At 44.5% G+C, this 27,806-nt stretch overlaps 4 protein-coding genes and 1 long non-coding RNA gene across 9 annotated transcripts in view; 2 read left to right on the top strand and 3 right to left on the bottom strand.

Moving 5' to 3' along the window:
• Positions 1-1,181: 1,181 nt before the first annotated feature.
• On the bottom strand, positions 1,182-10,627 carry COG8 (component of oligomeric golgi complex 8). 2 transcript variants are annotated; one of them, XM_059904843.1, is made up of 7 exons: positions 9,840-10,627; positions 8,372-8,579; positions 6,760-7,587; positions 4,701-4,869; positions 3,746-3,921; position 2,111; positions 1,182-1,769 (listed from the first exon to the last, which is right to left on the bottom strand). In XM_059904843.1, the coding sequence occupies exons 1-7, from the start codon at positions 10,346-10,348 to the stop codon at positions 1,612-1,614; spliced, it is 2,049 nt and encodes a 682-aa protein (XP_059760826.1). In that variant the 5' UTR covers positions 10,349-10,627; the 3' UTR covers positions 1,182-1,611. The 2 variants fall into 2 exon arrangements, with proteins under 2 accessions (XP_059760826.1, XP_059760825.1); XM_059904842.1 differs by lacking the exons at positions 1,182-1,769; position 2,111 and having other exon boundaries at positions 3,432-3,921; positions 9,840-10,375.
• On the top strand, positions 2,036-6,517 carry LOC132353567 (uncharacterized). Its single transcript, XR_009499048.1, has 5 exons — positions 2,036-2,095; positions 2,459-3,933; positions 4,706-4,899; positions 5,086-5,209; positions 5,800-6,517. It is a non-coding gene; the product is annotated as an uncharacterized LOC132353567 (long non-coding RNA).
• On the top strand, positions 10,321-20,020 carry NIP7 (nucleolar pre-rRNA processing protein NIP7). 3 transcript variants are annotated; one of them, XM_059904848.1, is made up of 5 exons: positions 10,321-10,578; positions 10,699-10,785; positions 10,889-11,027; positions 11,817-11,957; positions 18,714-20,020. In XM_059904848.1, exons 1-5 carry the CDS (start codon positions 10,523-10,525, stop codon positions 18,768-18,770), a joined length of 480 nt encoding a protein of 159 aa, XP_059760831.1. In that variant the 5' UTR covers positions 10,321-10,522; the 3' UTR covers positions 18,771-20,020. The 3 variants fall into 3 exon arrangements, with proteins under 3 accessions (XP_059760831.1, XP_059760833.1, XP_059760830.1); XM_059904850.1 differs by lacking the exon at positions 18,714-20,020 and adding an exon at positions 12,102-12,185; XM_059904847.1 differs by lacking the exon at positions 18,714-20,020 and adding an exon at positions 12,163-13,093 and having other exon boundaries at positions 10,324-10,578.
• Positions 13,758-19,097, bottom strand: TMED6 (transmembrane p24 trafficking protein 6). The gene is made up of 4 exons (XM_059904846.1): positions 18,835-19,097; positions 17,438-17,564; positions 15,997-16,148; positions 13,758-14,162 (listed from the first exon to the last, which is right to left on the bottom strand). Exons 1-4 carry the CDS (start codon positions 19,045-19,047, stop codon positions 13,929-13,931), a joined length of 726 nt encoding a protein of 241 aa, XP_059760829.1. The 5' UTR covers positions 19,048-19,097; the 3' UTR covers positions 13,758-13,928.
• A 1,418-nt stretch (positions 20,021-21,438) lies between the features above and the next one.
• TERF2 (telomeric repeat binding factor 2) overlaps positions 21,439-27,806 on the bottom strand; it is a 36,032-nt gene continuing 29,664 nt past the window's right edge. Inside the window, exons 9-11 of one of the 2 annotated variants that reach the window (XM_059904845.1) lie at positions 25,096-25,181; positions 23,044-23,084; positions 21,439-22,591 (exon numbers count right to left, since the gene is read on the bottom strand). In XM_059904845.1, the coding sequence (XP_059760828.1) occupies positions 22,433-22,591; positions 23,044-23,084; positions 25,096-25,181 (286 nt within the window). In that variant the 3' untranslated portion in view covers positions 21,439-22,432. Of the gene's footprint in view, positions 22,592-23,043; positions 23,088-25,095; positions 25,182-27,806 lie in introns of both variants that reach the window. The other variant, XM_059904844.1, reaches the window with a different exon arrangement.

Here is a 27,806-nt window from a genome sequence, read left to right on the forward strand (position 1 = left end):
TCCTCACCTCAGGGCAGTGCTGGGCCCTGTTTCTCTCTGAAGTGTGATGCACAGAGAGCCAGTTCTCTTTTGCTTGGCCTCACAGGCCCCCAGGCTTGGCTGTTTAGAGAAAGCCATGGGGGAAAATGGGTCTTTCCTGGGGTCATTTAATTAACTACTGTTTAAAACACATTTTCTCTAAACAACTTACTGGACTTCTTACGCTATGGGTACTTGGATTTTGAGGACTTTGGTAAGAGTACCTGCATGGCAAAACTCAACATAAAAATGAGGTAAGACAAGTATCAAAAGAAATGAGCTCCATAACCTCTTGACAAAGCTGTGACAGAATCTTAAAGCTAAAATACTGGTCACCATGATGCTAATTTATTTTTTTCAAAATAAGTGTGGTGACAAGGAAGCACAAGTTCTGCTTTCTGTTTCTGCCCTAATTGTGACAGGAAGAGGCTCTTTGCGCCTTCTCAACCACAGGCAGCCCCCACTTTTTGAAACTTCACTTTACACTGCATTGCTTTTATGAAAGACCTGTATTAGTACCTGTTTTCACTAATGGAAAGAAATTTGAAGAGGATTTTCACTTCTACGAAAAAGGTGAAAGCTGCAACAGCATTCAGCTTTTGTTTTGCAGTGAGCCATTATAGAAGCAGTGCGCACTCAGAGCTGCCAGAGTGGCCACCGCCAAGCTCCTTCCCTGGGAGCTACGCTCAGCGTCAAGCAACCATAGCTTTGAACTGTATCTGTGAGCATCTGTGCTTTATCTCCATTTATTTTGTGCATCTGTTAGCAAGATGTGTCCTAAGGTAACTGCTTCTTCAATTTATGCTATTTCAGCTTAGGAAAGGTTTCATCAGAACACTCTTCTTTCAGATCGTGGGGGAAACCTATATCACCCCTCCCCCAGCCCTGCTCCACGGCCTCCATCCAAAGAATGAGCCAAGTACCAGCTGCCTAAGAGATCTCAGCAGAAAAGTCTTCCCCAGGTCTGTTAAAGGTGGAAAGCAAAAGCTGGAGACCTAAACTGTATCTGAACCTGTTAAAATGTATGAATACTCAGTTACGTTAATATTGTCATTGAACTGGGGACATTCTGTCCTGTGTTTTACTTCCACAGGCAAACTGGTATCCAAAACAAACGGAGACTATGCAGGTAACACACATGAGCCCTTTGTAAACGTAAGAACTTGGTGAAGACGATCAGCCACAGCTTTAATCCGCAGTTTTAAGCACAGCTTTCAGGTGTTTTGGGACTACATTATTATCTAATCTTGGCTTTGGGAACAGATGATACAGCTTTTCTGAAATCATGTCTACTGAGAGTGGCTATTTACTTGCTTCCGCCCTGTCTTTATCTCCATACAAAATTGCCAGGAAATGTCCACTCCTTCAGGGGAGTTATTTTTCTTCTCAAGTTGAAGGCAATACATTGTCCATAGCTCATTTCAGGGCAAACATTAACATCTTCCTCCAACTCAGGAAGGCATGCTTTGACAGGCCATTGTTTTCTGTCGGAGCAGAGCCAATACCAAGTCGATGCCAGGTAAGACATGCCCAGCTTAAAGCCGAAGTGTTTGCGTCTTGGTTTTCAGGGTCCTCAGATGCAGCAGGAAAGCTTTAGTCATTCACCTCCATCCAGTGGATGTTTGTAAATGTCTTGCTGTCCATTTTGTCAATGAACAGGCAGCCCTGCAAGTGGTCCATCTCATGCTGGATGATGCGGGCTGCCCACCCACTGGCCTGCCACACCACCTGCTCTCCTCCGGGGTCCATCCCTGCAAAGGAAGGTACAGCCTGGGTGAGGACATGCTGAACTGCATCATTCTCAACCTACTTAGCCTTTCCTTGCCCCTGGCTGTTCCTGTTTACAAGAGGCAATATCAGAAGGGAATGCAGACAGCAGCCCCTATCCTTCCTAGAAAAGAAGTCTGAACTCTGCCTCTTACCAAGTATTCAATCTGGTTCCCAACTCTGACAAGTAGGTTGCTGGGTTCGCTATGGGGCTGAAATGAGATGATCTTCCCAAGTGACTTGCTCAAGAGGAACAATCATCCCAACCCCAGCAAAGAATCACACTGCAAAACATCCTGTGGTATGACAGGTAATGGCTTATCACTCTGGGCTAGGCAAAGCTGGGTTCTACTTCTCCCATTCCACCATGACAGATCTAATTGGCGCAGAAGTAAGAGTGTGTGTGTGTGTGTGACAAACAGACACAAGGTTGTGTGTGTGACAGAAACAGACACAAGGTTGTAAGAGAGAGAGTGTGTGTGTGTGTGTAAGATAGAGAGAAACAGACACAAGGTGAGCGACAGGGCAGAGGACGTGGTGTGAGCTAACAGGGGAACCAGGCCACCCTCCCAAACCAACCCCCCAACCCTGTGCCCCACTTGAGCTGGCTCTTCTCTCACAGGCGCCTCCTGCCCCATCCCATTCCGTCAGTCCTGAATTTTGTCCACTCCAGGGTCTGCTCGTGGGTAGGCAGGCTCCGCTGATCAGCCATCAACATGTCTACGCTGTAACTGGAACTTTGCGGAAACCGTTTCGTGGGATCCGAGGCCGCCGCCTCCGCAGGTTAAAGGGGAGCACGCATTTACTCATCCGCCCCAGGGACCCCACCGCCCCGCACCTGAGATCTGCACCGCCTGGAAGCGGGGCACGCAGGCCAAGAAGCCGCTGACGCTCTCGCAGCCCTCGGGGAAGGTGACCAGGCGGCTGTCCAGCACACGCAGGCTGGGGTTCACGAACACGCGCAGGGGGAAGGTTTCCATCTGACGGGCCTCGCGCACGCGCGGGGCGCATGCGCGGAAGAGCGCCTCGGGGAACTCGAGCGCCAGCACCTGCAACGGCACTCCGAGTTGCGGCGCGCTCAAGCCCACGCAGCGGCGGTGCCGCATCACCTGCACCAGCCGCTGCACCAGCCGCTGCAGCTCGGGTCCCGCCAGCTGCGTCGGCTCTACTGGGGCCGCCACGGCCCGCAGCGCCGGGTCCCCGACCTGGCACACGCGCGGGTACGGCGGCTCCGGCGCTCCCTGCACCAGACGCCGCACGTAGCGCCAGTAGGAGCGCCGGCGCGCCGGGCCCTCGAGGCCATCCGGGGGGGGCGTGGAGCTGCAGGCCCGGGCGCCGCCGCCCGCTACCCGCTCTCCCCCCTGCAAGGCCGGCCCCACGCAGCCACGCGCCAGCAGCCACCGCAGCAGCAGGCCAGCCCCCAGCTGACCCATGGCGCGTGGAGCAGAGCCGCCCGCCCGGACGCGTCCCTCGCCGGCCCCCATAGCCCCTAGCTGACCCATGGCGCGTGGAGCCTAGCCACCCGCCCGCCCGCGTCCCTCGCCGGCTCCCGTAGCCGAAGCTCCCGCCCCCAGGAATGCCGGGAAGTGCAGTTCCCGCGGGCCTTCCGGGAACGCCGGCGCCGCTCACACTTCGCAGCCTGCCTGTGGGTGGTGTCCATCACCTTTATTATTTAATTCCATTTCTGATAGTTTAATCAAGCATTTACAAGAATAACCAGGAAGTTCTCCCTTTAATTATGCCTTCGCAGCCTCTCCCACGCGTGGCAACTCACGTTCCCACCGGGCGCTGCAGTAAGCAAGCCCCTCGGCCGCCGGGGCCCCAGTAACCGCCGCACCGGCCCGGGCGCAGGGGGCGCCTGTCAAGTGCCTGCACTAGGCTCGTCGGCCTGCGGCGGTCCCGCGGATCCCACCTCCTGTTGCCCCCCGTCAGGGAAAGCCGGGGTGACAGGTTCGAGGACTGGCCCCTCGGCGGGGGGTTCTGGTGCTGGAGCTGTGAGCTCGGGGACTAGCGCCTTGTCGTCTAGACAGAAGGCCATCTCTCTCTTCGGCAGGATAAAGGCCAGAGGCTCCTGGACGACGCTGACGTTCACATGCCCCAGGTTTCCGTACTTGGAGAGCTGAGTGGGTGGAATGCCTGGCCCAGATGGTAAAGAATAGAAGTGGAAAAAGCGTTTAATAAATTTAATTATTGATGTGTCACAGATAAAAAAAAAAAAAAACACTTATTGGAAGTAACAAACATAGTTACCATATTTCAATACAGGAAAAATCACCTTTGTGATACGGGACAGTCACCTATGCGGTAAAGCCAGACTTTGAAAGTAATGGGAACAGCACAGTGCAGGACGGATAGAGAAAGAAAGCACCAGGAGAGCCGCAGCAGACACTGGCTTCCCTGGACAGGCCCAAGGAAAAGCTGGGGGAGCAGAGAGCAGCCACTCCGCTGGTGGGATCACTGGCCCACTACCCTTTGGGAAATTGTGCCTCCCACACTCCCTTCACAGGCACAGAGAGAGGGGGCATAGGGAAGGGAAGGCAAATTCGAAAAAATATTTTAAAAACACCATCTGTAAACATTTCATGTCAATGGAATCATACATTATGTGGTTCTTTTGTGACTGGTTTCTTCCACTTAGCCAGATATAAACATAATGTATGATTCTGTTGATAAGAAATGTCCAGAAAGGGCAAATCTACTGCAACAGAAGGTAGATTAGTGGCTGCCAGGGGCTAAGGGCAAGATTGGGGAATGACCACAAATGAACACCGGGGATCTTTCTAAACCTAGATGATAGTAATGGTTGCACACCTGTGTACACTTACTAAAAAACTTGATTTTTACAAATAGGTGAATTATTTAGTATGTGAATTATGTCAATAAAATAGTTTTAAAAATCTTTTCCCTTCTCTTACCTAAGGTCTGTGCCATCTGAGCTGGAGGAAAAAGGACTTGGAGACAGCGATTTAAATAAGGAACGAGGTCTTCCAGGAAGACAGTGCAGAACTGGACGAAGAGCTCTTGCTCTGCACTGCTGAAGGCAGCCTCTTCGGCACGATGGAAGGCCAAGATTACTTTTGTTACCTAAGAGACAAGGGCACCATCAATCACTGGGTTAGTCTATCACCATCAGCAGTGTATAAAACTAGGTACAAATGTGCACCCCTCAAGTTTTCATGAAGAAAGTTGTTCCAAACAGTACATGATATTATTATCTTGTTTAAATTCACAATTGTGGTCAATCTTCGCAGTTCTGTCACTTCACTGATGTATTTCTTATCCAACTGGTTTTATTACTAGTGCAGTTTCCAGTTCCAGTGGAGGAGCATCATGAAATTATACACAGAATACATTGTTTTTGGCTCCCATGGGAGATGGACCAGAACTATGGTGGATCCAGGAAGATGAAGCAACACTACAAAAGGTTTCTACTGAATAAGGCCTCTGAAGTTCCACAATGCTAGAACCACTAGAAAATTGTAAAGGAGGAAAAAATAGAGCTGGAAAAGAAGTTCCACATACAAATAACAGCCTAGCTGACATTACAGGCAGGTGTCACAGTGACAGGGTTAAGAACATAAACTCTGGGGAATTCCCTGGCAGTCCAGTGGTTAGAGCTCTGTGAAAACTGCCGAGGGCCCAGGTTCAATCCCTGGTCACAAGACGAGAGGCACGGCCAAACAAACCAACAAGTAAATAAATAACGAACATAGACTCTGGTGCCAGACGTTCTGGGCTCAAACTCCAGCTGTGCCACTCACTGGTTCTGTGGCCTCGAAGTGATTACTTAAGCACCCCACGCCCTCTGTGCCTGAGTTCCCTCATCTATAAAGTAGGGCCAGCTACAGGACCTAACCTCATAGGGTTGTGAGAATTAAGTTTTAATATGTGTAAAGTATGATAAATTACATGGCATGAAATAAGCTCTAGATGAATATTAGCTAATTACTATTATCTGAATTTCACTGACCCTAAAAAGCTTCATTGCTCATGCTTCCTCGTTCTTTCTTACAGGAGGACATCAACAGAAAGATTTTATACAACCACGTCACAACTGCCACCTGGTTGACAGCGACTGTAAGATGTCGTCAATTATAAGCAGCACCCAATATCTAAAGATTTAATGTGTAAAAATGTGCACCATACTCAGATATTAGCAATATTGGTAGTATTACTTGTATTAGGCAGAATTCTAATATGGCTCTTGTAATCCCCGCCCCCTGGTATCCATTCCTTTGTGTAATCTCCTCCCCTTGAGTGCAGGCAGAATCTCTGACTTGTTTCTAACCACAGAATATGGCAAAGGTGAAGGATTTGGCAGTTTTAATTAACATCCCTAACCGGCTGATTGAATTAATGAAAAGGGAGGTTATCCTGGGTGGGCCTACCCTAATTAGATGAGCCTCTTAAAAGAGGGTTGAGGACTCCCCTAAAGGAGACTTAGCAAGGAGAGATGCTCTCCCATTGACCCTGAAGAATCAAAAAGCTACACTGAACTGCCTATGGAGTGGGCTGGTCTCTAGGAGTTGAGGGCCTCAGTCCTACAACTGTAAGGAACAGAAATCTGCCACTGTGAGTGAGCTTGAAAGGAGGGGACCCTGAGCTCCAGATGAGTCCACAGCCTGGCCAATAACTTGATTGCAACCTTGTGAGCAGAGGACCAACCCATTTAGGCTGTGCCTGGACTCCTGACCGAAAGAAACTGAGACATGATAAATGTGTGTTGTTTTAAGCTGCTATGTTTGTGTAAGTTTGTTATACAGCAATAGAAAATCAGTATATTACTGAACCATTACTACAGGTGAGACACTTCATGAAAGGGGACTAACCAGAGCTTTTCAACCAGAAAAACCTCTAAAACCACACTAAACCTAAGTCAGCAGGCACCACCGTCACACAGACTGGTTTATTACAGAAGTCCGGCCACCTGTTACTAAAGGAGGCCCCAGAAGAGAGCCAACAGTATGTGCTCACCTTGGCAAGGGCATCCTCCAGGGCCGCAGTCACATCCGGCGCCAGGGCCATGGGGCAGCAGAGGCGCAAATCATTGAAGGTGACCAGAATATTGTTGAGGAAGCAGGCAAGGGGTGGGAAGTCTAAGAGCACCATGGGTGGCTGCAGGGTCCCCGGCTGAGTGACTGGAACAGCAGCAGGCAGGTTACTGCTGCTCAGGATGGCTGGAGCTGAGATGAGGGTGTAGGAGTTCATTTCATCCTGGAACTTCTCGACCGTTTCCTGAATTGCTTTCTGGAAAGTGCCGAAAGCCACTCGCTGGAAAACAGGAGCCAACTGACCCCGGAAATCAGCCCCTACCCGGCTGAAAGACAGCCCAAAGTACATGCACTGGCCCAGCAGAGAGTCCAGACGGCTGCCTATCCCTCGGTTAAGGTCTGTCTCCAGTACCTGCAGGAATTGTGAGACTTTCTGCAGCACCCAGCCATGGAAGATGGCACTCTCATTCACGGTGTGCTCGCCCATGGCAGGGGGCAGCAACGGGTCCTCGTCTGAGAAGATGGCACGGTACTGGGTGATAATATCGAACAGATGGACACGGCAGGCCTCGATGGTTTTCGTGATGTGGAAATAGGGATCATCACTGGGGATGGCAGTCAGGATAGAACGGAGCCAAGCATCTCGGGCCTGAAGAAACTTGACCCTCAACTCAGCCTCGGTGAAGACATCCATTTGCCGTAAGAAGCCAATGACACGGAGGCAGGCAGGGAGCTGGATGTTGGTCCTCAGTTGTTGGATCAGCTGGCTCAGCATCAGCTGCGTGGACTGGCGCACTTCGTTCACGATGCCCTGACGACACAGGGGGTGAGTCACCACGCCGGGAAAGACACTCCCTGGAACCCACTCCACTAACCCTGAATACTGCAGACCAACATTCCCACTGCTGTTCTGACATACGAAGTAGATTTCCTAAAACTGACGCATACAGGTTCACCAGCAAAGATCCGGTTCACTGTGGCCTACGGGCCCTGCCTGGTTCTCCTGCCCTCACCTGCTTCCTAATGCTCTCCCCTTGCTCACTGCAATCCAGCCAGAATGGCTATCTTTATACTTCAAACACTCCAACTTCTTCCCTCCTTAGCCTGCTATACTTGCTCATACCACTTTCTGGTTTGCTCTCCCCCCCCCATCTTCATGTGGCTGGCTCCTTCTCGTCATCTGGGTCTCAGCTTAAATGTTATCTCACCAGAAGAGCCTTTCCTGACCACTCTACCTAGAGTAACCCACCTTAGCCTCCTGCCCCATTCCCTGGTTTATTTTGTTAAGATACTTAACACTACCTGAAAGGATATTATTTATTTATTTGCCAACTAGCAGCTTATGAGAGCCAAGGCCTTGTCTTTGTTCACATTGTATCCCCAGCACCTAGATCAATGCCTGGCACATGATTAATATTTATCAGCTGACTGAATAATGAATGTATGTTTTATGATCAAGCCTGCCTGCCTTGCAGAAACTGATGTGAAAAATGCAAGGAGTTTCCCTAAGGTTTCTGCCTAAAGGGTCAGTGATGACCACAGAATTACTGATAACAAGAACATCAGTTTGAGTCCTCTCTGGGCAAGTTGGCTACCTGGATGACAGGGATGGAGGAGTATTTCCTTTCCAGTCGGCGTACGTAGGCTGCAAGCTCCAGGGCCTCTTCATAATAGCTGTTCCGGACACAGGTGTCCATGAGCTGAGGGATCTCCAGGATTTCCAGGATTTCCGTGTGCCGGTTTAGAGTCAGGGTGTTCATTCGGCGATTGGAGCTGATCTCCTCAGCCTCTTTCACAAAATTCCTAGTAACAATCACGAGTACATTGGTGGTTCGCTTCTCTGTATCCAAACCTTAGCTACAAATACCAAGCACTTACTATGAACTGAGCACTGGGCTGATTTATCTGATTTAATCTTCACACCAACCCCATTAGGTAAGTACTTTTACCCTTGAGGAAATTTTAATCCCAGAGATTTTAAGCAACTTGTCCAAGATCACACAACTAATAAGTGATAAAAAGATCTGAACCCAGATCTGCCACTTAACAAGCTGTGGCAAGGTACTTAGGCCCTCTGAACTGTTTCTTCATTGGTAAAATAGTAACAGGACCCACCTCATAAGGATGTGAGGATTAAATGAGATGATGTGTATAAAGCATTTAACACAGGACCTGATATGGAGTAAATGTTCCTTTAATAACAGCTATTCTTATTATTTTCATAATGCCCTAACTAGCCTAGAACTACAGCCTTACCCCCAAGTTCCTTCAGCCTCTTAATCTTCTCCTATGCTATGGTCCAACCTCAGTTCCTGCTACAGTCTCCATTTCTTCTCCGTAACTGCAGATACCTGCTTTGTGAAGGCCTCCATCTATTCTAGGGGATTGGAAGAGTATTAAAGCTATTCTCAAATATGCAAAGACTCAAAAGAAAACTTAAACTTTTATCACAAAAGGCTGGAAGGCAGAATTAGGGATAATGGATTGAGGGTCGAGGGAGGGAGAATATGGGTCAAAAAGGAAGATTTTTTTTTTTTTTTTTTTTTTTGATGATGATTTTTACTGCCCCCAAATGGGAGGATTTCCTTGTCAGCCTCTATCAATGAACGGTTTAGAGCAGATGACCTCTGGTCCAAGCTGTTGTGTGTACGTGTCTGTTGTGTGTATAGGTTTACATAAATATGCACATATATTAAGCTGACAATTGTAGAGTGTTAATTATGTCAGACCCAATGATAAATGCTTTGCATGGATTCTCTTTATTTAGTGCTCACAACAGCCCTATGAGTGGGGGACGTGCTGCTGGGTTCCAATTCTGACTTCGAAACTTACTAGCTGTGCCCTGGGACGGTCACTAACCTGTGTGTCTCAACTTCCTCATACACAAAATGCAAATAACAATACCTACCTCGAAGGCTGCTGTGCAGTTTAAATGGATTAATGAAATGCTCAGAGGAGAACCTGGCATATCGTAAGCGCTATCTAAGTGTTAGCTATTTCTGTCGTCGTAACTGATAGCGATTACAGGTATTAAAAGCCCCTTTAGCACCGGACCCGCCGCACCTGCAGCTCTGTTGGAAGCTGGGCAAGCGGTCGAGCAGGCGGCCAAGTGACTCCTCCACGTCGCCAAAGAGGCGGTGGATGCGCTCGGTGCACTCGGCGCCGCGGATGAAGGTCTTGTAGTTGGCGAAGGCCAAGTCGCGCGTCTGCTGCAGCAGCTGCGCTCGCTCCTCGGCCAGGCGGTCGGGCTCGCGCCGCAGCCGCTCCAGCCCCGAGCCGCTCAACTCCCGGAGGTAGCGGCCCACGTCGGGCCGCTCCCGCCACTGGGCCTCCGGGAAGCGGTCCCGAAACAGCAACGCCAGGAGCCCTTCATCCTCCACCTCCCCGAGAGCAGCCGCGGTGGCCGTCGCCGTGGCCGAGGCCGTAGTCGAGACCGTAGTCGAGCGTGGGAGAGTCGCCGTCGCCGCCATCTTCTCAGCAGCAGCGTCACTTCCCCTCCCGCTCAGCGAGGGCGCTGACTCCGTAGAACCCAAAGCAGCCGGGGCGCACTTCCGGTCTCTATGGTTTCTCATCAGGCCCACTTTCTTTCTCCGATAGTCGTCCAGGTTACGGGGCGCTAGCGTGGGGAACGACTGGAAAGCAGCTAGAGAGGCAGGCTTTGAGGTTGCCAAGGAGCGGCTGGCGGCTGATCTTCCGTTTCCGGTAACTGAGGCACGAGGATCCCGGCGTTCCAACTCAGCGGGAAAATGCGGCCTCTGACTGAAGAGGAGACGCGTGTAATGTTTGAGAAGATAGCAAAATAGTAAGAGTGCGCGGGGCAGAAGCGGGAGTGTGTGGGTGGCGGGGAGGGGCGTGGGTGGAGCGGGGGCCGCGGTGCCGGGACGAGTCCGGGCGCGGCCTCCAGTTCTCCTTTTGCTCTCAGCATCGGGGAGAATCTGCAGCTGCTGGTCGACAGGCCCGACGGCACCTACTGTTTCAGGCTGCACAACGAGCGGGTGTACTACGTGAGGTGAGGCGGCGCGGGGCCGGGTAGGCAGCATGGAGAGCCGGGTGGGGGCCTGGGTCCCCCCAGCCTGCCTCATCTGACACTGCTTTTTTCTTTATCCCTTCAGTGAGAAGATTTTGAAGTTGGCCGCCAATATCTCCGGTGACAAGCTGGTGTCGCTGGGGACGTGCTTCGGAAAATTCACGAAGACCCACAGGTTTCGGTTGCACATCACAGCTCTGGATTACCTGGCACCGTATGCCAAGGTTTGTGGGGTGGTTTCAGTCCGCCACTAGGGATGGAGGAAGTCTAGGCTGAGGGCCACATCAGAAGGCAGAATTGGGCACCTTTTCTGCGACGGAGTCCGTGACGGTGCTTATGGTCAGTGCCAGCACCTGGAGATGTGTGTACATCTTGCTGCCTGGGCGTGGTCGGGGCTCAGGAGTAGGAGCCCTGTGTGGCCGCGTAGTGGTAGTTACCTCCAGCAGAAACTGAAAAGCCTATGCAGACCCAGCTCAAAACCGAAAAGCAAATAGGTGGCTGTGAAGAGGAGCGTAGTGGGGTACAGAAAAAGAGCTGTTAAACTGCCCATGGGAGAAGTTGATTGTAGAGTCGAGGTAAGAACCTCCTGGCAGGTCTCTAAAGGGGGTGAACATATTAAGGGAAGCATGAGTCTTTCTCTCTTTTCTTTAAAATTCATATTACAAGACAAACGAACCTCACAGCTGAAATATATAGCACGGGGCATATGGTCAGTAATATCTTAATAATCTTGTATGGAGACGGATGACACGACACAGATGCAATAACTTTGTATCATTGTGATCCTTTTGTAACGTATAGAAATATCAGATCACTATGTTTTGCACCTGTAACTAACATAGTATTGTAAATTACTATACTTCAACTGAAAAGAAAATAAATTAAAGAACCAAAAAAACTTAGTTCATAAGGAAAAAAAAGAAAGAAATTAACCATAGATCTAGCAGTTAGCTTATCTGCAGGGGTCTGTTTAACATTTTTATGTCTCTTGGATTTAATTCTCTTTATTACAGTATAAAGTGTGGATAAAACCTGGAGCAGAGCAATCCTTCCTGTATGGAAACCATGTGCTGAAATCTGGACTTGGTCGAATCACCGAAAATACTTCTCAGTACCAGGGAGTCGTGGTGTACTCCATGGCAGACATCCCTTTGGTGAGTAGAGATGGTTGCTGTTAAAAAATCAAGTATCTTTTTATTCAAGATGGATGTATTTTCAGTCTGCGCTTGAGAGACTAAATTCTCAGCACCTTTCGAATTCTTGAAAGAACTGTATCTTTTCGTCTTTGTTGTTTCCAGACCGCAATACGTACTTATGGAATGACTTGAGTGAATCAGTGTCTCTTCTTTTGAATCCCAGGGTTTTGGGGTGGCAGCAAAGTCTACACAAGACTGCAGGAAAGTAGACCCCATGGCGATTGTGGTATTTCATCAAGCAGACATTGGGGAATATGTGCGGCATGAAGAGACATTGACTTAAAACGAAATCATCGCGAGGACTTGTGGCTGTGTGGAAGGGCCTAGCTTTGTTTCCTGTGTCTGTGTAGGCTCCACCATCATGTTGAATTTTGTCAACACTGTGACCTCTTCAGGGACTTCTTAGTTTAATATTCTATTATGGACAAATGCAGGCTGGATTCTTATTATGCAGAAATGGCTCAAAAACGGGGTTTTGGATCTTTGTGATTTTGACTAACTAGAATACTGTGTTTTATATTTGAATCAGAGGGCTTCTTGTTTTGAGTAACAGGTTCTAAATTGTTGGAACTGAGGACAAGAATAGCGTATTATTGTTATCTGTGATAACACTGTTTTCCAAACACATGATAAGAACGTAATGAATTTTCTTAATTATTTATTAATACTATGAAAGAGAGATATTGCCATCAGAATAGTAGGTCATGTGTGGGATTTTACAAATGAAATTTGGATAAAACAGTAAGAGCAGTTTATTCTGCCGATTTTCTTTACGGTAGGTGCTGTGTAGTGTGGAAAAAAAACTTGGATTCAAATACCAGTTCTCACATCTACCAGCTGTATGGCCTTAGATGAGTCATTAAACTTTAATAAGCTTCATTTCCTTCTGTTTCAAAAAGCAGCCTAGCCGTCTTCCTAAGAATAGTTTTTAGAAGTAGAAATCATGATCGTAAAGCACCTAGCACAGTGCCTGGCAAATGATAGTGTTGAATAAATGGTAAGAATTATTTCTGTAATGTTTATACTGAGTATTTCTGTTACTAAGAGTAGGATCTTATGAATATAATTTGATTATATTATCTTGGCTTTTACAAGCAGTTTTCTCGCTTTTTTTCTTGAATGGTATGATCCCAGGCTGAATGTTATTTTTATCAACTTGATTTCTAAAACAATTTCTCTTATAAATCTCTTGGGTTTTTTTTTTAATTAAAAAAAATTTTTTTATTGTAGTATAGTTGATGTACAATATTGGATTAGTTTCAGGTGTACGGCAAAGTGACTCATTTATACATATATTTTTACAAATCTTTAATTACCTGACTGGACTGGACAAAAAGCACTAATCAGAGACCCTGAAATAATAATTTAGTGCCTCCATCCTTCTCCCATGCCTTCCAAAATTATTTTTAGAATTATTAAAATATTTTTTAGTGAAAAACATATCACAGACAAAAAAATTTTTAAGTACCTGTATTGTAAAGCAATTTCTTTAGTGCATATACTGCTTAATTTAAATTCCAAAGGTGACATCTCTAAAAATAAATCATTTTTCAATTACAAAAAAGCACTCTATCAACTCCTGTTTTTGTATGCAACATATAAAACCCAGTTTTATATGTTTTTGTCCCATTTTTTTCAACTTTTCTCCCTTCCAAGGTTCTCTGTTAATTTCTAAATAGACATAGTGAAGGTTAAGGGGCTGCAGTACGATGGACGGTATTTTGATGATAGCATTTAATGTGTACTTTAGAAACAGTCAACGTCAAAACTTTACACATTTTTATTTATTGCGATTTTGCCTGTGTAGATGAGAGCAATAGGCTACAACTTTCTAACAAGAAAAATTGATTTTTTCCCAATAACTTTACAAAGATTTGAGAGAGCTTGTGCCCCAGAAGAAAAGAGCCAGGGCACTGTAGTTGTTCGAGCTTAGCATCTTGGCTTCTTTGTGTCTGTAGTCGTTGGGATGTTGAAGAGACGCTTCAAGAAATATAGCTGCAGGATCCCAGAAAGAATAATAACAAGGCTCTGGGCTGTCGACCACCAATTCACATAGTTATAGTTTGACTGGAGTAGGAAAAAGTCAGCCACTTTTCTCATGCGAGCGAAGTTGTAGTATCGCCACATGTGAAAGATATTGTTCTGCACCTTTCGTGTACTCTTCTGCAGGACAGAAAATGAAATACAGAAAGGGTTCCTCCCTAACCTCATCTAGCCTCACCTGGGTACCCACCAGCACTAACCTAGTTTATCTGGAAGTTGAGTAACATATGATTTTATGATATGTAATAAGTTGGCTATTGGAGTTGTTGATAAATGCTAGTTTTGTTGTCTATGAAAAAATGGCCTGGACTTCAGTTTTAAAAAAATAATTTTTGTAACGAAAAACTTAAGTGCTGAAACTAGAAAGTTCCTCCAGATTATCTCTAGATTTAGACATGTACCCAGCACATCATTGCCCTTTTGGGTGATGTCTTCTGTTCTTTGTATATGGTAAAAGATAAGGGCCTGCAAATTTTTATTGAAGGGCCAGACAGTAAATATTCTAGGCTTTGCAGACCATACAGTCTCTTGCAACTACTAAGCTCTGCCACTGTAGCACAAAAGCAGCCATAGACATTATGTCCAGTTAGCGGTCCCTCATTATCAGTGGGGAGATGGGTTCCGGGACCTGCAGAGGATGCTGAAGTCCCATAGTCGGCCCTCCGCATCTGCAGGTTCTGCATCTGCAGATACAGAGGGCCAGCTGTAATTGTCAAATGAGCATGGCCGTGTTCTAGTCAAACTTCACTTACAAAAACAGGCAGTGAGCTTTTGTGCATCCAGGAAACTATCAAGAAAGTCAAGAGAGATCCCAGAGAATGGGAGAAAATATTTGCAAATCATATATCTGATAAGAGACTTGTATCCAGAATATATAAAGAACTCTTAGAACTCAACCATAAAAAGACAAATAACCAGATTTTAAAATGGGCAAAGGATTTGAATAGACATTTCTCCAAAAAAGATAACTGAAAGGCCAAAAAACACATGCAAAGATGCTCAATGTCATTAGGGGGACACAACTCAAAAACCACAAGATACCACTTATACCCACTAGGATTGCTATAGCAAAAAAGACTATAACATGTTTGCAGGGATATGGAGAAATTGCAACACTCATACACTGCTGGTGGGAGTGTAAAATGGTTTAGCCTGTGGAATATAACAGTTCCTCACTGAAGGTAAAAAGTTACCATATGTGCCAGCAGAGTATACCGCTTATATGTGTACAGAGATGAAAGCATGTTCACACAAAAATTTGTAGGCAAATGCTCACAGCAGCATTGTTCATGATAGCCAAAAAGTGGAAATAACCCAGATGTCTACCAGCTGATAAGTAGATAAACAAAATGTGGTGTTTTAAATATACAATAGAATACTATTCATCCAGAAAAAGGAATGAAGTACTAATACATGCTACAATGTGGATGAACCTTGAAAACATGCTAAATAAAAGAAGCCAAAGACAAAAGGCCACATTGTATGATTCCACTCATGAAGTGTACAGAACAGGCAAATCTATATAAACAGAGTAGATTAGTGAGGGATTACCCAGGGCTGAGGGGCATGGGGAACACAGAGTGAATAATAGGTCTGCAGTTTCTTTTTGGGGTGATGAAACTATTCTGGAATTAGATGCTGGTAATGGTTGCAGGACCTTGTAAACCACTAAACTGTACACTTAAAGTGGTGAATTGTATCTAAGTTAAAAAACAAACAGGCAGTGGGCCAGATTTGGCCTGTGAACCGTTATTTGCCAATTCCTGGTATAAAACAAGTGAGGAATTTCAAGAGCTCCAAGTCACAAAATTAATTAAAGGCTTCAAATCCCTTTGCCTGTTTGTTTTCTCCCCAAATGAGCCCTCACTCAGATGATATTACTCCCATAATTCTAATCTTTCCTCCAAATTTAAAGTCAGTTTCCATGGATTTTTCTCTCCCACAAAACAATTACCTCAATTGCATCCAAAGTATCATTCAGTTGTTTTCTTTCATTCTTCTCTTTGTGGTCCATCTCAGGCCCCTCATAGAAGACTCCAAAATTGAGGTATACTTGCACAGAACCAAAGCGATTTTGCTGATTTGTTAGACAAAGCTGATAAAAACCTGTAGGAATCCCTAGATCATTACCAAGTCTTGGTCTCCCACCCTCCCACCCTCTAGATTTCCCTGGAGATAACTGTTCTCCAGTGTTAAATGTGCTACTATAGCACCTTCTTTTTACTTAGGAAGTACAAAATCCAGTTTTTGATGTGGAAGATACTGATCTTACATGAAACTTATTTTACTAAATATTATTTATAATAATATTGTTTTGCCAAATATTAGTAGCTTTAGCTCTATGTTGGATAGAAAATGTTTTCTTCCTCTTTTTCAGCGTATAGTTCCCACATCTCTTAAGGAATTTCTGATCAAGAGCATATTAAGAGCATAGTGTTTGCTCCTTGCATACCGTTAGAGCTGGGATATCATCTTGAATTTGAAAGTAGGGAAAAAATGTATGCTTTGTGAATGAAAGAAGCTATCCTACTGGAGTAACTTCCTGCAAGGTGGTCTGTACGGGGGCTGATGGTTGGGGTATGTACTGGTGCTTGTTCTCAATTGGGGTCACCTCCCCGCGTGTGGTGATGGGGGAGGAGTGCGGAGGAGCAGGGTTGGAAAGGTGTGGCAGTGTATTTGATTGTCGAAATGACTGGAAGGCACTACTGGCATGTCACGTAGGGGCCAAAGATGCTGCATAATAATGCCGAACATCCTGTGCCACGCAGTGAAGGATTCTCTTATGTCCCTGTTGAGAAATAGTCTTTTTTTGTGCACCTGGCTGGTAGAGAGGACAGTTCAAACTGGTGCCGTCTGGGGTGAGGACAGGCTCGATCTGGCTGTAGGAATTTTCTGGTGACTGGAGAAGTGCTTTGTTGTAGAATGTGGATATTTTTCATGGCCATGCATTTCCTTGTGTTCTGCTTTTTGATAACTGGCTCAAGTGTTTTGATGGCTGGAAAGAAATACTATCCCATAATAAAATTTATTAATTGGAATTCTGTATCATAAATGGGTCTGCCTGTTTTGATCGCTTTCCAATAATCTGGTTCGTTGGAGATGATAAGATAAAATCGAGCTTCTGGACCCTGGAGTTATAATAGTTAGTCACCTGGAGACCGCTTCCAAACTGCCAGTGGACCGCTGATTAATGTCCTTGGCCATTGGCAGTCTCCAGGAAATCTGGTTTTTGGTGTTGAAGGCTAAATCTTTTTCTTACTATTTCACCATCCATATGTGAAAAAGCCAGAGCTTTTACATCTCAGGTACTTAATTAATTTCAATATTTCCTCATTATTTTCCCAATTTCAAAGAAACGTATGATTATTATAATAGCCGTGATGACGAAAACAGACCTGTCTCTTGGGTAGAGAAGTTAATCTGGCCCCGAACATTCTTAGAGGTGTCTATAAGGAAACCCTGTGGGGTATGTGCAGTGGCAGCAACATGCCGGTCATGTGACATTCCCAGTGTCCGCTGAACCTGCCGAGACACATTAAAGAGGGAGAAAAGCTCCTGCTGCATCATCAGGAAGCTAGCTGAATGGTAAGATTGACATCCAGTGACCATCAGCACAGTGGTTCTCAATCAGGGATGGTACTGCCCAACCCCCACTTTGAATTTGGGCTGAGACATTGCCCTGGTGTTGCGAGTAGGGGAAGGGGGGCGGGGACAGCAATGCTGAACATCCTGCCGTGTTAGAATAGTAAGCAGGACAAAGAAATGACCCAAATGCCAATAGCACCCCTGGTAAGAAAACATGTCTCAGACCATGCAGCTGACATGTTGGTTATGTATGAATCTGGCTGTAGAGTTCTTGGCTGAACTCACTTGGTTTTGACCTCCCCAGTGGTATACCAGATTTGGGCTTATTTGATGCTTGACAGTAAATAAATAAGGCATTCAATAGGTACTTGCCTCCAAGCTGCGTCTTGATAAGCCCAGGCTACAGTGAGCTGACTAGTAGCTACTATTCTATTATAAATTCAGAGATAAGAAAAATCTCTGATAGGTTAATTTAAAATAAATTTTAAGTTACATTGGAGTGGAATAAGATCAACATAGTCTTTTACTCTGTAAACAAAATTTAGAAAGTTAATAGGTTTCTAAGATAAAGAACAAAGGAAATGAACAGCTTCCAAGTTTACTGTTGAGCAGACCATCCTTGGGCACGCATGGATTAAAGTACTTGGCCTGTGAACAGGCAACTTGAAAACATTTACCTTCCTAAAAGCAACAGGTCTGTCTGACTGCATAGAGAAGCCTTGAGTTACTGATTCTCCAATTTGCTGGAATTACCCCTAAAGGCAAGAGAATAAATGTTGCTCCCCCAACCTCATAAACTGAAGCGTCTTTGAAATCTCTGGGTTTGTCTCCAAAGTTCATGTGACTTTTCATTCAACTTGGTACCATATCCATATTATTTTAATATTTAAAAAATGGATTCTTTCCCCTCTCATCTCTAAACTCGAGTAAGTGTGATGATTACCTCTCCAGGAAGAGGCACCCGGTTTGTCCCATGACTTTGAGCACACTTCCACAGCCCCCAATTTGAGAAGCCAAGCCATATGTTTTAGTGATTATTCATCCATCAAGAGTTTCCATTTAACTGCAGGTCTGTTTCATTAACAGGTGGGGAGTCACAGCATAATAAAGACAACTAGAACCTTGTGTTCATTTAAAACCTGACCCCCTTTACAAAAGGAAATGAACAAACAAGAAAAACAAGTCCCCAGTATGACCAAGTACCCACCTCATAACTGAAATAGAAGTATCCAGTCTGGTGGGCAAATTGCCAAAAGCATTCTGTGCCTCCTGGAGGGATCATGATGGCAAAGTCGTATCGATCCGCACCATGGAAGAGGGGCTGGTCCCCAGAGCCACTAAGAGGTTCTGTCTTCTGGCTCCTTGCAGAGCTCACTAGGTTCAGAACCACCAGTCCAGCCCCAAAGAGCAAGGGGAACATGCTGCTCTCTGGAGACCGCTCTAACTGCTTGCAGCAGCCCAGTGGAACCAAGCAGTTCAGACAACTGCTGGGATAATCATTAACTCTGCAAGTCACACGTAGGCCAGTCTCAGGGCCACACATAGATATTCCAGAAGAGAACTGGCATGGTACCCCACGTTTGGCTCACAGGAAGGATTTTTGCTTTCACCTCAAAAACTCAGTGGCTTACCAGACCTACTTCACGGGTGCTAGGTAGAATCTATTACTTCAGAAGAGAGATTTCCACCCCTCCTTTGGGCTGTCATTTTTCAGTTCTTGCCTCTTGGGGGGTAAACATTAGGCAAATTTATTTACAACCACCTGAATGTACGGACTCATTTCTCAGTACACAGTGGCTGGGGAGATTTTTCTCACTTGTATCAAATTGCTAGATGATACCTGTCGCTCCTATAAGATGTGAGGGGCAACACCTGTTTCAACAGACCTCCTTCTGCCCGGTGCTACAGCTTAGGAGAGCAGAGCACAGCATGGAAGTGTGTGTAAAAATTTAAATGAAGAGTGAGCAAGAGACAGTGGTCAAACCGCTCCACTGATAATCCTCCTCATTCTGCTACCTTCCACCTGACTGATACAATCATCTAAAGCTATCCAAAATCCACTTAAAGACTATTATAGGGACTTCCCTGGTGGCGCCGTGGTTAAGAATCTGCCTGCCAATGCAGGGGACACAGGTTCGATCCCTGGTCCGGGAAGATCCCACATGCCGCGGAGCTGCTAAGCCCGTGCGCCACAACTACTGAGCCTGCGCTCTAGAGCCTGTGAGCCACAACTACTGAGCCCTCGTGCCACAACTACTGAAGCCCGCATGCCTAGAGCCTGTGCTCTGCAACAAGAGAAGCCACAGCAATGAGAAGCCCGCTCACCGCAACGCAGAGTAGCCCTGCTCGCCGCAACTAGAGAAAGCCCGCATGCAGCAACAAAGACCCAGTGCAGCCCCAAAAGATAAAATAAATAAATAAATAAATAAATTTAAAAGAGACTATTATATTGTTCAAACCCTTGATCTTTCTTTTATCTGTGGCTTCTTCAGCACCCACAGGGGGAAAAAGGCTGACTTCATGGTGGAGACATTTACGTGCATCTTATTTTATTCTCACAACAGCCTACAAGGGAAGTACCATTACCTACTACATTAGAGATGAGAAAATGGACATCCAGAGATTCCAGTGGCTAACCCACCATCTCCAAGCACAGCTGGCACAGCTGGGGCCCTGAGTGGGCCTCACACTCTTACCCATCAGGACAGTGTGTCTGTCAGTCTCTGAGTTCTGACAGCGTCTAAATGTTTTTATCTCAGCCATAATCTTAAAACAGCATGAGTACCTTCTAACCAAGTATTGCTTCAGAAGGCATCACAGTGACTCCAAGTGGTAATAATACTTTAACTGTCACAAGCTATGTGTTATGTTATGAAGAACACACTTCATAATTGTGTTCAGTTCCAGCAAAGGCCAGATGACATCACAGCAGTCTGGAGGCACAGTGGCTCTGCAGCAGTCTCACTAAGGTGAAGGTGGGAGAGAGTGGGATCATTTCTCAGTACATAGTGGCACAGGCATCCCCACCAGAGTCCCACCACTGCCACAGTCCTAGCACTACTCATGTGGTGAGCAGTGACTTAGATTCAGCAAAACAGTCATCAGTTCATGGTAAGTTGTATAGTTCTATAGAAACCGTAGGCAGAGTTTTATGTCTGTACACATTTTATAACATTATAATAAAGATAGCATCGAAGTTATGTTAAAAAATGTTAATGGATCTATGCATGTCTCAAATTTTGAGAAACACGATTAGGATATTTTGCTTCCTTAAATGTATCACAGTGTCATTCTTCTACCTGGAGAGCACCATCTAACAGTGTGAGAGTTGAAGGTAAAAAGCTTCTGGATCCTAAAGCTTGGTTTGGAGGGGAGATCACAAGTAGCTACAACCAGATCGAGTGGAGATCAAGTTCTTGCCTTCTCACTGTAGTTTCATTTGGGGTTAATTGCTAGAAAAACAGCAGTACCCAACCCCCAAACACGTAGTTAATAGGTAATAAAGCTGTACAAAGTTTACAAATTTCAACTACAGGATGAATTTTTAAACTTTAGCATTTCTTTACATCTTGCCTTTCACTCACTCAAAAGTGAGAAAAAAGGAATTCTTTTGTCCCCGGAGGTACGTTATATGAGGAAATGGACAAATTAAGGGGAAACTTTCACATCTCTGTATGGCACAGCTTCCAAGGATTAGAACATCCAATACAGTTTGACATCAGCTTCTTAACATGGACAATATGGTTTAGCAAAGCTTGTTCAACATTTTGCTACCTCCGTCTTTTCAGCTGCAATTAAACAGCTACTTAAATTTGAGAGAAGCAAGACTTTAATGAAGAATGCTACAAGTTATGGACAATAATTAGTTCTCATTTTTAAAAAATTACAGAAAACACTTTACTGAAATTCTTTTTTCCTAAAAAGACAGTCTTTAAGGATGTCTGAGAGACAGCAAGCACAACACAGTACAAAAGGAGAAGGGAATGTTGAATTCCAGTGCAAGACACTAACACAGCACAATTAGGGAATCAGGCGGAAGCAACCATTTCACAAAGAATGGAATTAGGCATTTATACTCAATCAGGATTTTTTTAAGCTTTAAAAGTCCAGCATAAAGAAGGGAATTGGGAAGAGAGGATGGGGAGAGGGGCTAAGCTTATCTACAATCACCATTTTACCAAAAAACACACTGGTTCAACCACGTGAGAAGTGGAGGTTAAACCTGCCTACATAGCCCAGCAAATAGAGCAAATGCCAAGGCAGTCACGTCTAGGAGTTGATGTCACAACTGGCTAAACAGTTTTTAAAGGGACTCTGATTCCACCAGGACTGGTCTCTCATCAACCTGGGTTCATGACAGATGAATTTCCTTTGCATGTGCATCAGAAGGCCAAAGCTTTACCTGGAACAAGTTTGCTCCAAATAATGCTCATGTTGCTGGTTTTAACAGGTCATGGAGTCAAAAGTGACTCCTAACAGACTCCACCATTTCCTAGGAGAAGGTTCTACTGATTACCAGGGATTTAAATTCAAGCAAACCACTAAAGAAGGGAAATACTAATGGTATTCTGGCACTGTACAAGCTATGTGCCTGTCATCTCTGTCAAGGACATGGGGTGGACTTGGCTTTGTTTCTCAGCTCCATGATCTCCAACTGTGATGAAGTGGAACTGGGACCTCCCCCACATGGGAGGAAGATGCCCAAAATTCTCATCCCAGCCCAGCTTCTGAAAGAAACAGCAGACTACCAGGGGCTATTATTAGGAACCATGCTCCTGTGAATTCTGTGGAAATGAAGGCCTGTTTCAGTTCATGCCAAGTCTTTTCATGGTCCGCCAGCGATCCTTAATCATCACAGCTGTTCGGTTAACAAATGGGTAGTTTTTAGAAATGGCGGCCCAGTTTCCTTCCCCGTACTTCTGCACTCCAGCCTTGACCCACTCGCTTTCCTCTACAGTCCACTTCTGCAAAAAAAAACAAAAAAGCAAAGGATTTATCACAACCTGTCTTTCCACTTATTTATATTTTCATATAGTAAAGAGGTAAACTCAATCCTAGGAGAATGATCTGAACCCAAAGGAAGGATTTATACTTTTAAAACATGATATAGAATATAAGTTAACACCATGGATTTGGACATTTCCTAATTTTCATGTCCTGCCATTTCATCCTCAACTGATAACCATTTCTGCATTCAAAATTTCAAACGTGTGTTGTTCATGGTTAGGAAATGCATCAGCTTTCTGACCACCTAGATTTTTCTTCCAGAGAGTAAATATTTAACTTAGTTTGGATTATCTGAAAATTACAAATAAAATTTTTTACCAGGTGCATGGGTAGTCTATGCCTGTGAGACGTGGGTACTTATTTTCTCTCTCTTGTGCCTACACAACCAGAAAAGAGAATTTAAAATTACCTGCTTTCTTGTTATATTGGTTGTACTCTCTTCATCTGGTGCTGCTGGAAAACATTAAAAGTAGACTCATTTCAGAGCTTACCTTTCTCGGCACAAACCACAAGAAAAAGACATAGAGCATCCCCAAAGGGAAAACTTGATTCAAATTTTACAAACTTTGAGAAAAGAAAGGACATCACTAAAGGATAATTTGGTTTTGTCCTCTGCTTGCAAGATACCAATCATTTCAGTCCATGAGAATCTGTACAAAACAAATACTTTACAATCAGGCATTCAATAAATGTTGGTTAATCATGGATTTCAGGCTCTTTAGTAAAACCACTATCATTTTCTAAACTTACTGAGGAACTGTGGTATTTAAAATCCTAATATATATATACACACGCATATATATACATATGCATGTGTATGTAATATATATATGTATTTATGTGTGTATATATACACACATATTTGAGTGTGTGTGTGTATATATATAATTTCTGCTCATAACCCCTTGTTAATTACTGCTTTGAAATAACACAGTTTTACTGTTTTTGAATTTCCAAATCCCTGATTGTTAGATATAAATAAAATATGGGGGCTTCCCTGATGGCGCAGTGGTTGAGAATCCACCTGCCAATGCAGGGGACATGGGTTCGAGCCCTGGTCCGGGAAGATCCCACATGCTGCGGAGCAACTAAGCCCATGCACCACAACTATTGAGCCTGCGCTCTAGAGCCCATGAGCCACAACTACTGAGCCCATGAGCCACAACTACTGAAGCCCGTGCGCCTAGAGCCCGTGCTCCGCAACAAGAGAAGCCACCACAATGAGAAGCCCGCGCACTGCAACAAAGAGTAGCCCCCACTCGCCACAACTAGAGAAAGCCCGCACACAGCAACAAAGACCCAACATAGCCAAAAATAAATAAATAAAATAAATACATTTTTTAAAAATTTGGCTCAATTCTTCAAACAAAAAGAACGGGGTAATAATTATTGCTTCCCACTCCAACAGACCATGTGAGATCTGGTCAAACTCTACCCTCTCATCCTATGGAAATAGATCAGGCCTCAAAAACAGGGACCAAGATAATATTTTAAAGGACCAGAGGGCTACAGTAGGGTATACAAGTATAATGGACATGGCATCTCAAGCCAACAAGAGCCAGTTAAAAAGCTGCAAGAAAAGGCAAAGTTGCATAAATGTGAAACTTGCTACAGTGTCTGCCTCAGCAGACGCCACTGTCCCAGTAATGCTTCCTGAAGAGTGAAGAAAGGTGACTCAGGAAAAGGGATACTTACAGGAGCACATTATTTTTAAATTATGAAGTATTTCATAATATAGTAGAAGCCGATTTCTGAAACTGACAAATCTGGACTGCATCAGAAGTGGATGTTTTCTAGAACTTTTATATCCTGTTTTTAAAATATTTAATGCCACTTTTATTGTTACTTCTCCCATTTTCTGTGTAATCTTGATTTTGCCAACTATGTTTTTGCCAATGAAAGGTAATTTTTAAGGGCAAAACCTTTGAGGCTGGCAAAGGATTACTGTTGCTGCTGTGTTACAAAAGTCTTCAGAATCTCCAAAACTAAGGTTTAGCATGTATATATTTCCATCAGAGTGCAAAATATGTGGTGGAAGAGATCCTAATGCAAATACTATGAAGTTCAATGTTAATTAAGGAAAAGTAAAGTTTCTCATCTTAGAAAAAAACACTTATATATAGAAACTGGTAAGAGATTATTTACTTAAGTAAGATATGTAAGGAATGACCACTTCTACCTTTTCTAATTAAAAAACCTTAGGAAGAACATCAACTACAATTAAATATAGGATTTAGTAAACCAAACCGGGAGTTTTCTTTAAATATAAAGCATTGCTTTGATAGTCTCCATTGTTTAATGCGAAAAGACATAAAACTGATTCCTCATGAATCACAATGAGGAACTTTTAAACTTTTTCTAGTTTGGAGACAAGCAATTTCTGGAACACTGATGTGACAGTAACATGCACCTACACTTCAGCAAGTGTCAAGGAGAGACCAATGAGAATCATCTGGCTTACCCTGAACTTGAAACAGTTCGTCCTCTTCTACCCAAGTCTCTTTTTCTTCAACCCCATTAGAGTTGTTCCACTTGCCTTTGGGTACTCTGAGGGAACATCAGCGAGAGGACAAGGTGTAAAACAAAGTCATCCCAGGTCATCCCATACTCTGTCCTTAGCTCTACTCGTGGCCTTGTATTCCTCCCTGTTCTGCTGTGACCACATTCGAGATTCACCTACACACAACTCCCAAATCTTGACCTGGCCAGGCCTCTCCATGTCAACATCCCCCAGGTTGCAGGACCATCTCTCACACTCAGCACTGGATACATCACCATCCCCCTCAACAATCTGTTCATTTTCCTGTTGTTTGTTTGTTTGTTTGGTTTGGACTCTATTACAGATTTCAGCATTCTTCTAACCTAGAGCTGCAAACTCCTTCCCCTCCATCACAGACATGCTCTATTCCTATCTCTGGACTGTTCTCCTTTCCCTCCCCATTCCCCTAGTCCAAGCCCATGGTCCAATTCCTTTCACCAGTATTACACTAGCCTCTTAACTGGAGTCTCTCCCCCCTAGCCCCTTCCCCTTCCAAAGCCACCTGAACAATCATCCTAAAATTATCACATCTCTCCTCTATTAAGTGATGGCTCCTCACTGCCTAAACAGTGAAGCTTAAATGCCCATATGGGGGAATCAAGATCATGCAGCCTGGCCCATCAATTTCTCATCAGTTCCTCCTGTCCCCACCAACACCCACACTGCCCTCTGCTCCTGCTTCCTCCTATAAGTTCTGTGCTTTCCTGCCTCTCTATTTGCTGTTCTCTCTCCTTGGGATTCCCTTCCCTGCCAGGTGAAGTCCTGCCCATCTTTCAAGGCCATCATTCTCAATGAAGCCTGCCCAACACATACAAAAAGCCCCTGCTCCTCTGCCCTTACAATAGTGCTTCCACTTTATTACACAACCATATCACGACATACCCTTAACCATAAGCACCTTGACGGCAGGGACCATATCCTCATTTGTCTACTCCAAACACCGGGCACAGTAACACACACCCTCATAGAAGCTGGAGAGATACTAGCTAAACTAATAATGAGATTATCAAAGAGCTGTAAAGGACTTATACCATCAAAGGTTAGAATAGTAAGCAAACAAGAATCATTCCTGTGAACATGAAATTTTGAGTACTTGGGTGCAACCAAAAACAGTCCCAAACCTGAAAAATAATCCAAAACCCAAGTTATTAAATAAATGAAAATTATAGTCACTCTTACAGAACATAGCACAAATCTGACCTCAGAATTATAACATCCTTTACAAAACAAACATGGAAAGTATCTGAACTAAGTTTTGAAGAATTTACATAGATCAAAGTCACCGAAAAACCTGACCAAGAGAGTAGAGACAAAGTGCTGTTTCCTTCCCCGCTATAAAAAAAATTTATTTTTAAGGCTGTCTGGGTATTTTGCAAATGAGTAATGAAAGCAGTTTGCTTAATAAGTGCATAAACTTGGAAAAAATTCCTTGAGTTCCATGAGTTTTCTATGCAGTTACCTAAGTGGCTGGGACAAATGGTGGACTCTTTACTTTTATTTATTTTAAATTGGATCATATCCCCCAAAGGGTTATTTCTAAGAATAACTGATTTGCTTGAGACAAAGTAAAAAAAAAAAAAAAAAATTACACGAGGATTTTCCTTCTCAGGATATTAGCTGTGTCAATTACTATTCATAAATACAGGTCAGACAGCATTACAGTTTAAGTTTTCCATCTATTTATCCAAGTCCTGGGATAAAAACTGATTTTAACCTCAGGGTCCATCATTTTCACCTAAGTGGCTATTCACTCTTCCTGCAGACAATCTTTGCAGATCACTTGGTAACTTTCTGCTCCTCCTCTGAACTCAGCATTTATTACGTGTATAAACATTTTGGTATTTCTTAACTTCTCATGTTGTGGAAGGGGCTGAGACCTCGGTCCTCATCTTAACTGTTAGGTGGCCGTGCGGGCAAGCTGGGTCACTTCCTGGCTCACTGCGCTCCTAACTGGTGAAGTTAAAACTTAGTGGTCTAGAGGGGTTGGCAACTACAGCCTGTGGCTTCTGGTTTTTGTATAGCCCTTGAACTAAGAATGGTTTTTACATTTTCCAAAGGTTGTAAAAAAAAACAAAACAAAACAGAAGGATATGCAACAGAGACACAAAGCCTAAAATGTTTACCCCCTTTGCTAGCCTTTTATAGAAGTTTTGCATGTGGCCCCTTAAATTGCAAGAACCAAGAACTGTTACTTTGTTTGGTTAATAAACTATCTAGTAAGCACTAGTTCTGTGCTGTGGGGGATATAAAAATCTAGTAGTGGTGGCCCTGCCGTCTAGGTGATAGACCCTAATCCTGCCTTCCCCTCCTCCGATTCCACTGGCCCAGCTTCCCCTGGATCCTGACTGCTCACCGGGCAGCAGTCTCCAGCCACCCTCCTCTTCTCCTTTCCCTCAGTGTCTGTTCAAAAGCCCTCAGTGGTGTCTGCTCAGAGGCTTTCTGATTAGGTGTATTAGACTTATCTGGGGCACAGTTAGCAAAGCAGATTAGAGAACACTCCCCTGTCCCTTCTAATTCAGTAGACAGGAGCCTGGGAATATATATTTTTTAAACACTGCACAGGTAATTGTGATATGAAGCCCCCCTGAGAACCTCTGCCTGATAGAATATAATAGGAACTCAAAATCTGGCCC

Source organism: Balaenoptera ricei, chromosome 19 (assembly GCF_028023285.1).
Source record: "Balaenoptera ricei isolate mBalRic1 chromosome 19, mBalRic1.hap2, whole genome shotgun sequence".
NCBI lineage: Eukaryota > Metazoa > Chordata > Mammalia > Artiodactyla > Balaenopteridae > Balaenoptera > Balaenoptera ricei.

Coding starts and splice junctions, on each gene's coding strand:
- NIP7 (XM_059904847.1), top strand. CDS start 10,523: ATGCGGCCTCTGACTGAAGAGGAGACGCGTGTAATGTTTGAGAAGATA. Junction 10,579..10,698: donor TTTGAGAAGATAGCAAAATA/GTAAGAGTGCGC, acceptor TTTTGCTCTCAG/CATCGGGGAGAATCTGCAGC. Junction 10,786..10,888: donor GAGCGGGTGTACTACGTGAG/GTGAGGCGGCGC, acceptor TTATCCCTTCAG/TGAGAAGATTTTGAAGTTGG.
- TMED6 (XM_059904846.1), bottom strand. CDS start 19,047: ATGTTCCCCTTGCTCTTTGGGGCTGGACTGGTGGTTCTGAACCTAGTG. Junction 16,149..17,437: donor CTTCTCTACCCAAGAGACAG/GTCTGTTTTCGT, acceptor GGATTCCTACAG/GTTTTTATCAGCTTTGTCTA. Junction 14,163..15,996: donor ATACTTTGGATGCAATTGAG/GTAATTGTTTTG, acceptor TCTGTCCTGCAG/AAGAGTACACGAAAGGTGCA.
- COG8 (XM_059904843.1), bottom strand. CDS start 10,348: ATGAGAAACCATAGAGACCGGAAGTGCGCCCCGGCTGCTTTGGGTTCT. Junction 4,870..6,759: donor TGGAGGATGCCCTTGCCAAG/GTGAGCACATAC, acceptor CTTGTCTCTTAG/GTAACAAAAGTAATCTTGGC. Junction 3,922..4,700: donor TCAGATGGCACAGACCTTAG/GTAAGAGAAGGG, acceptor CATCTGGGCCAG/GCATTCCACCCACTCAGCTC.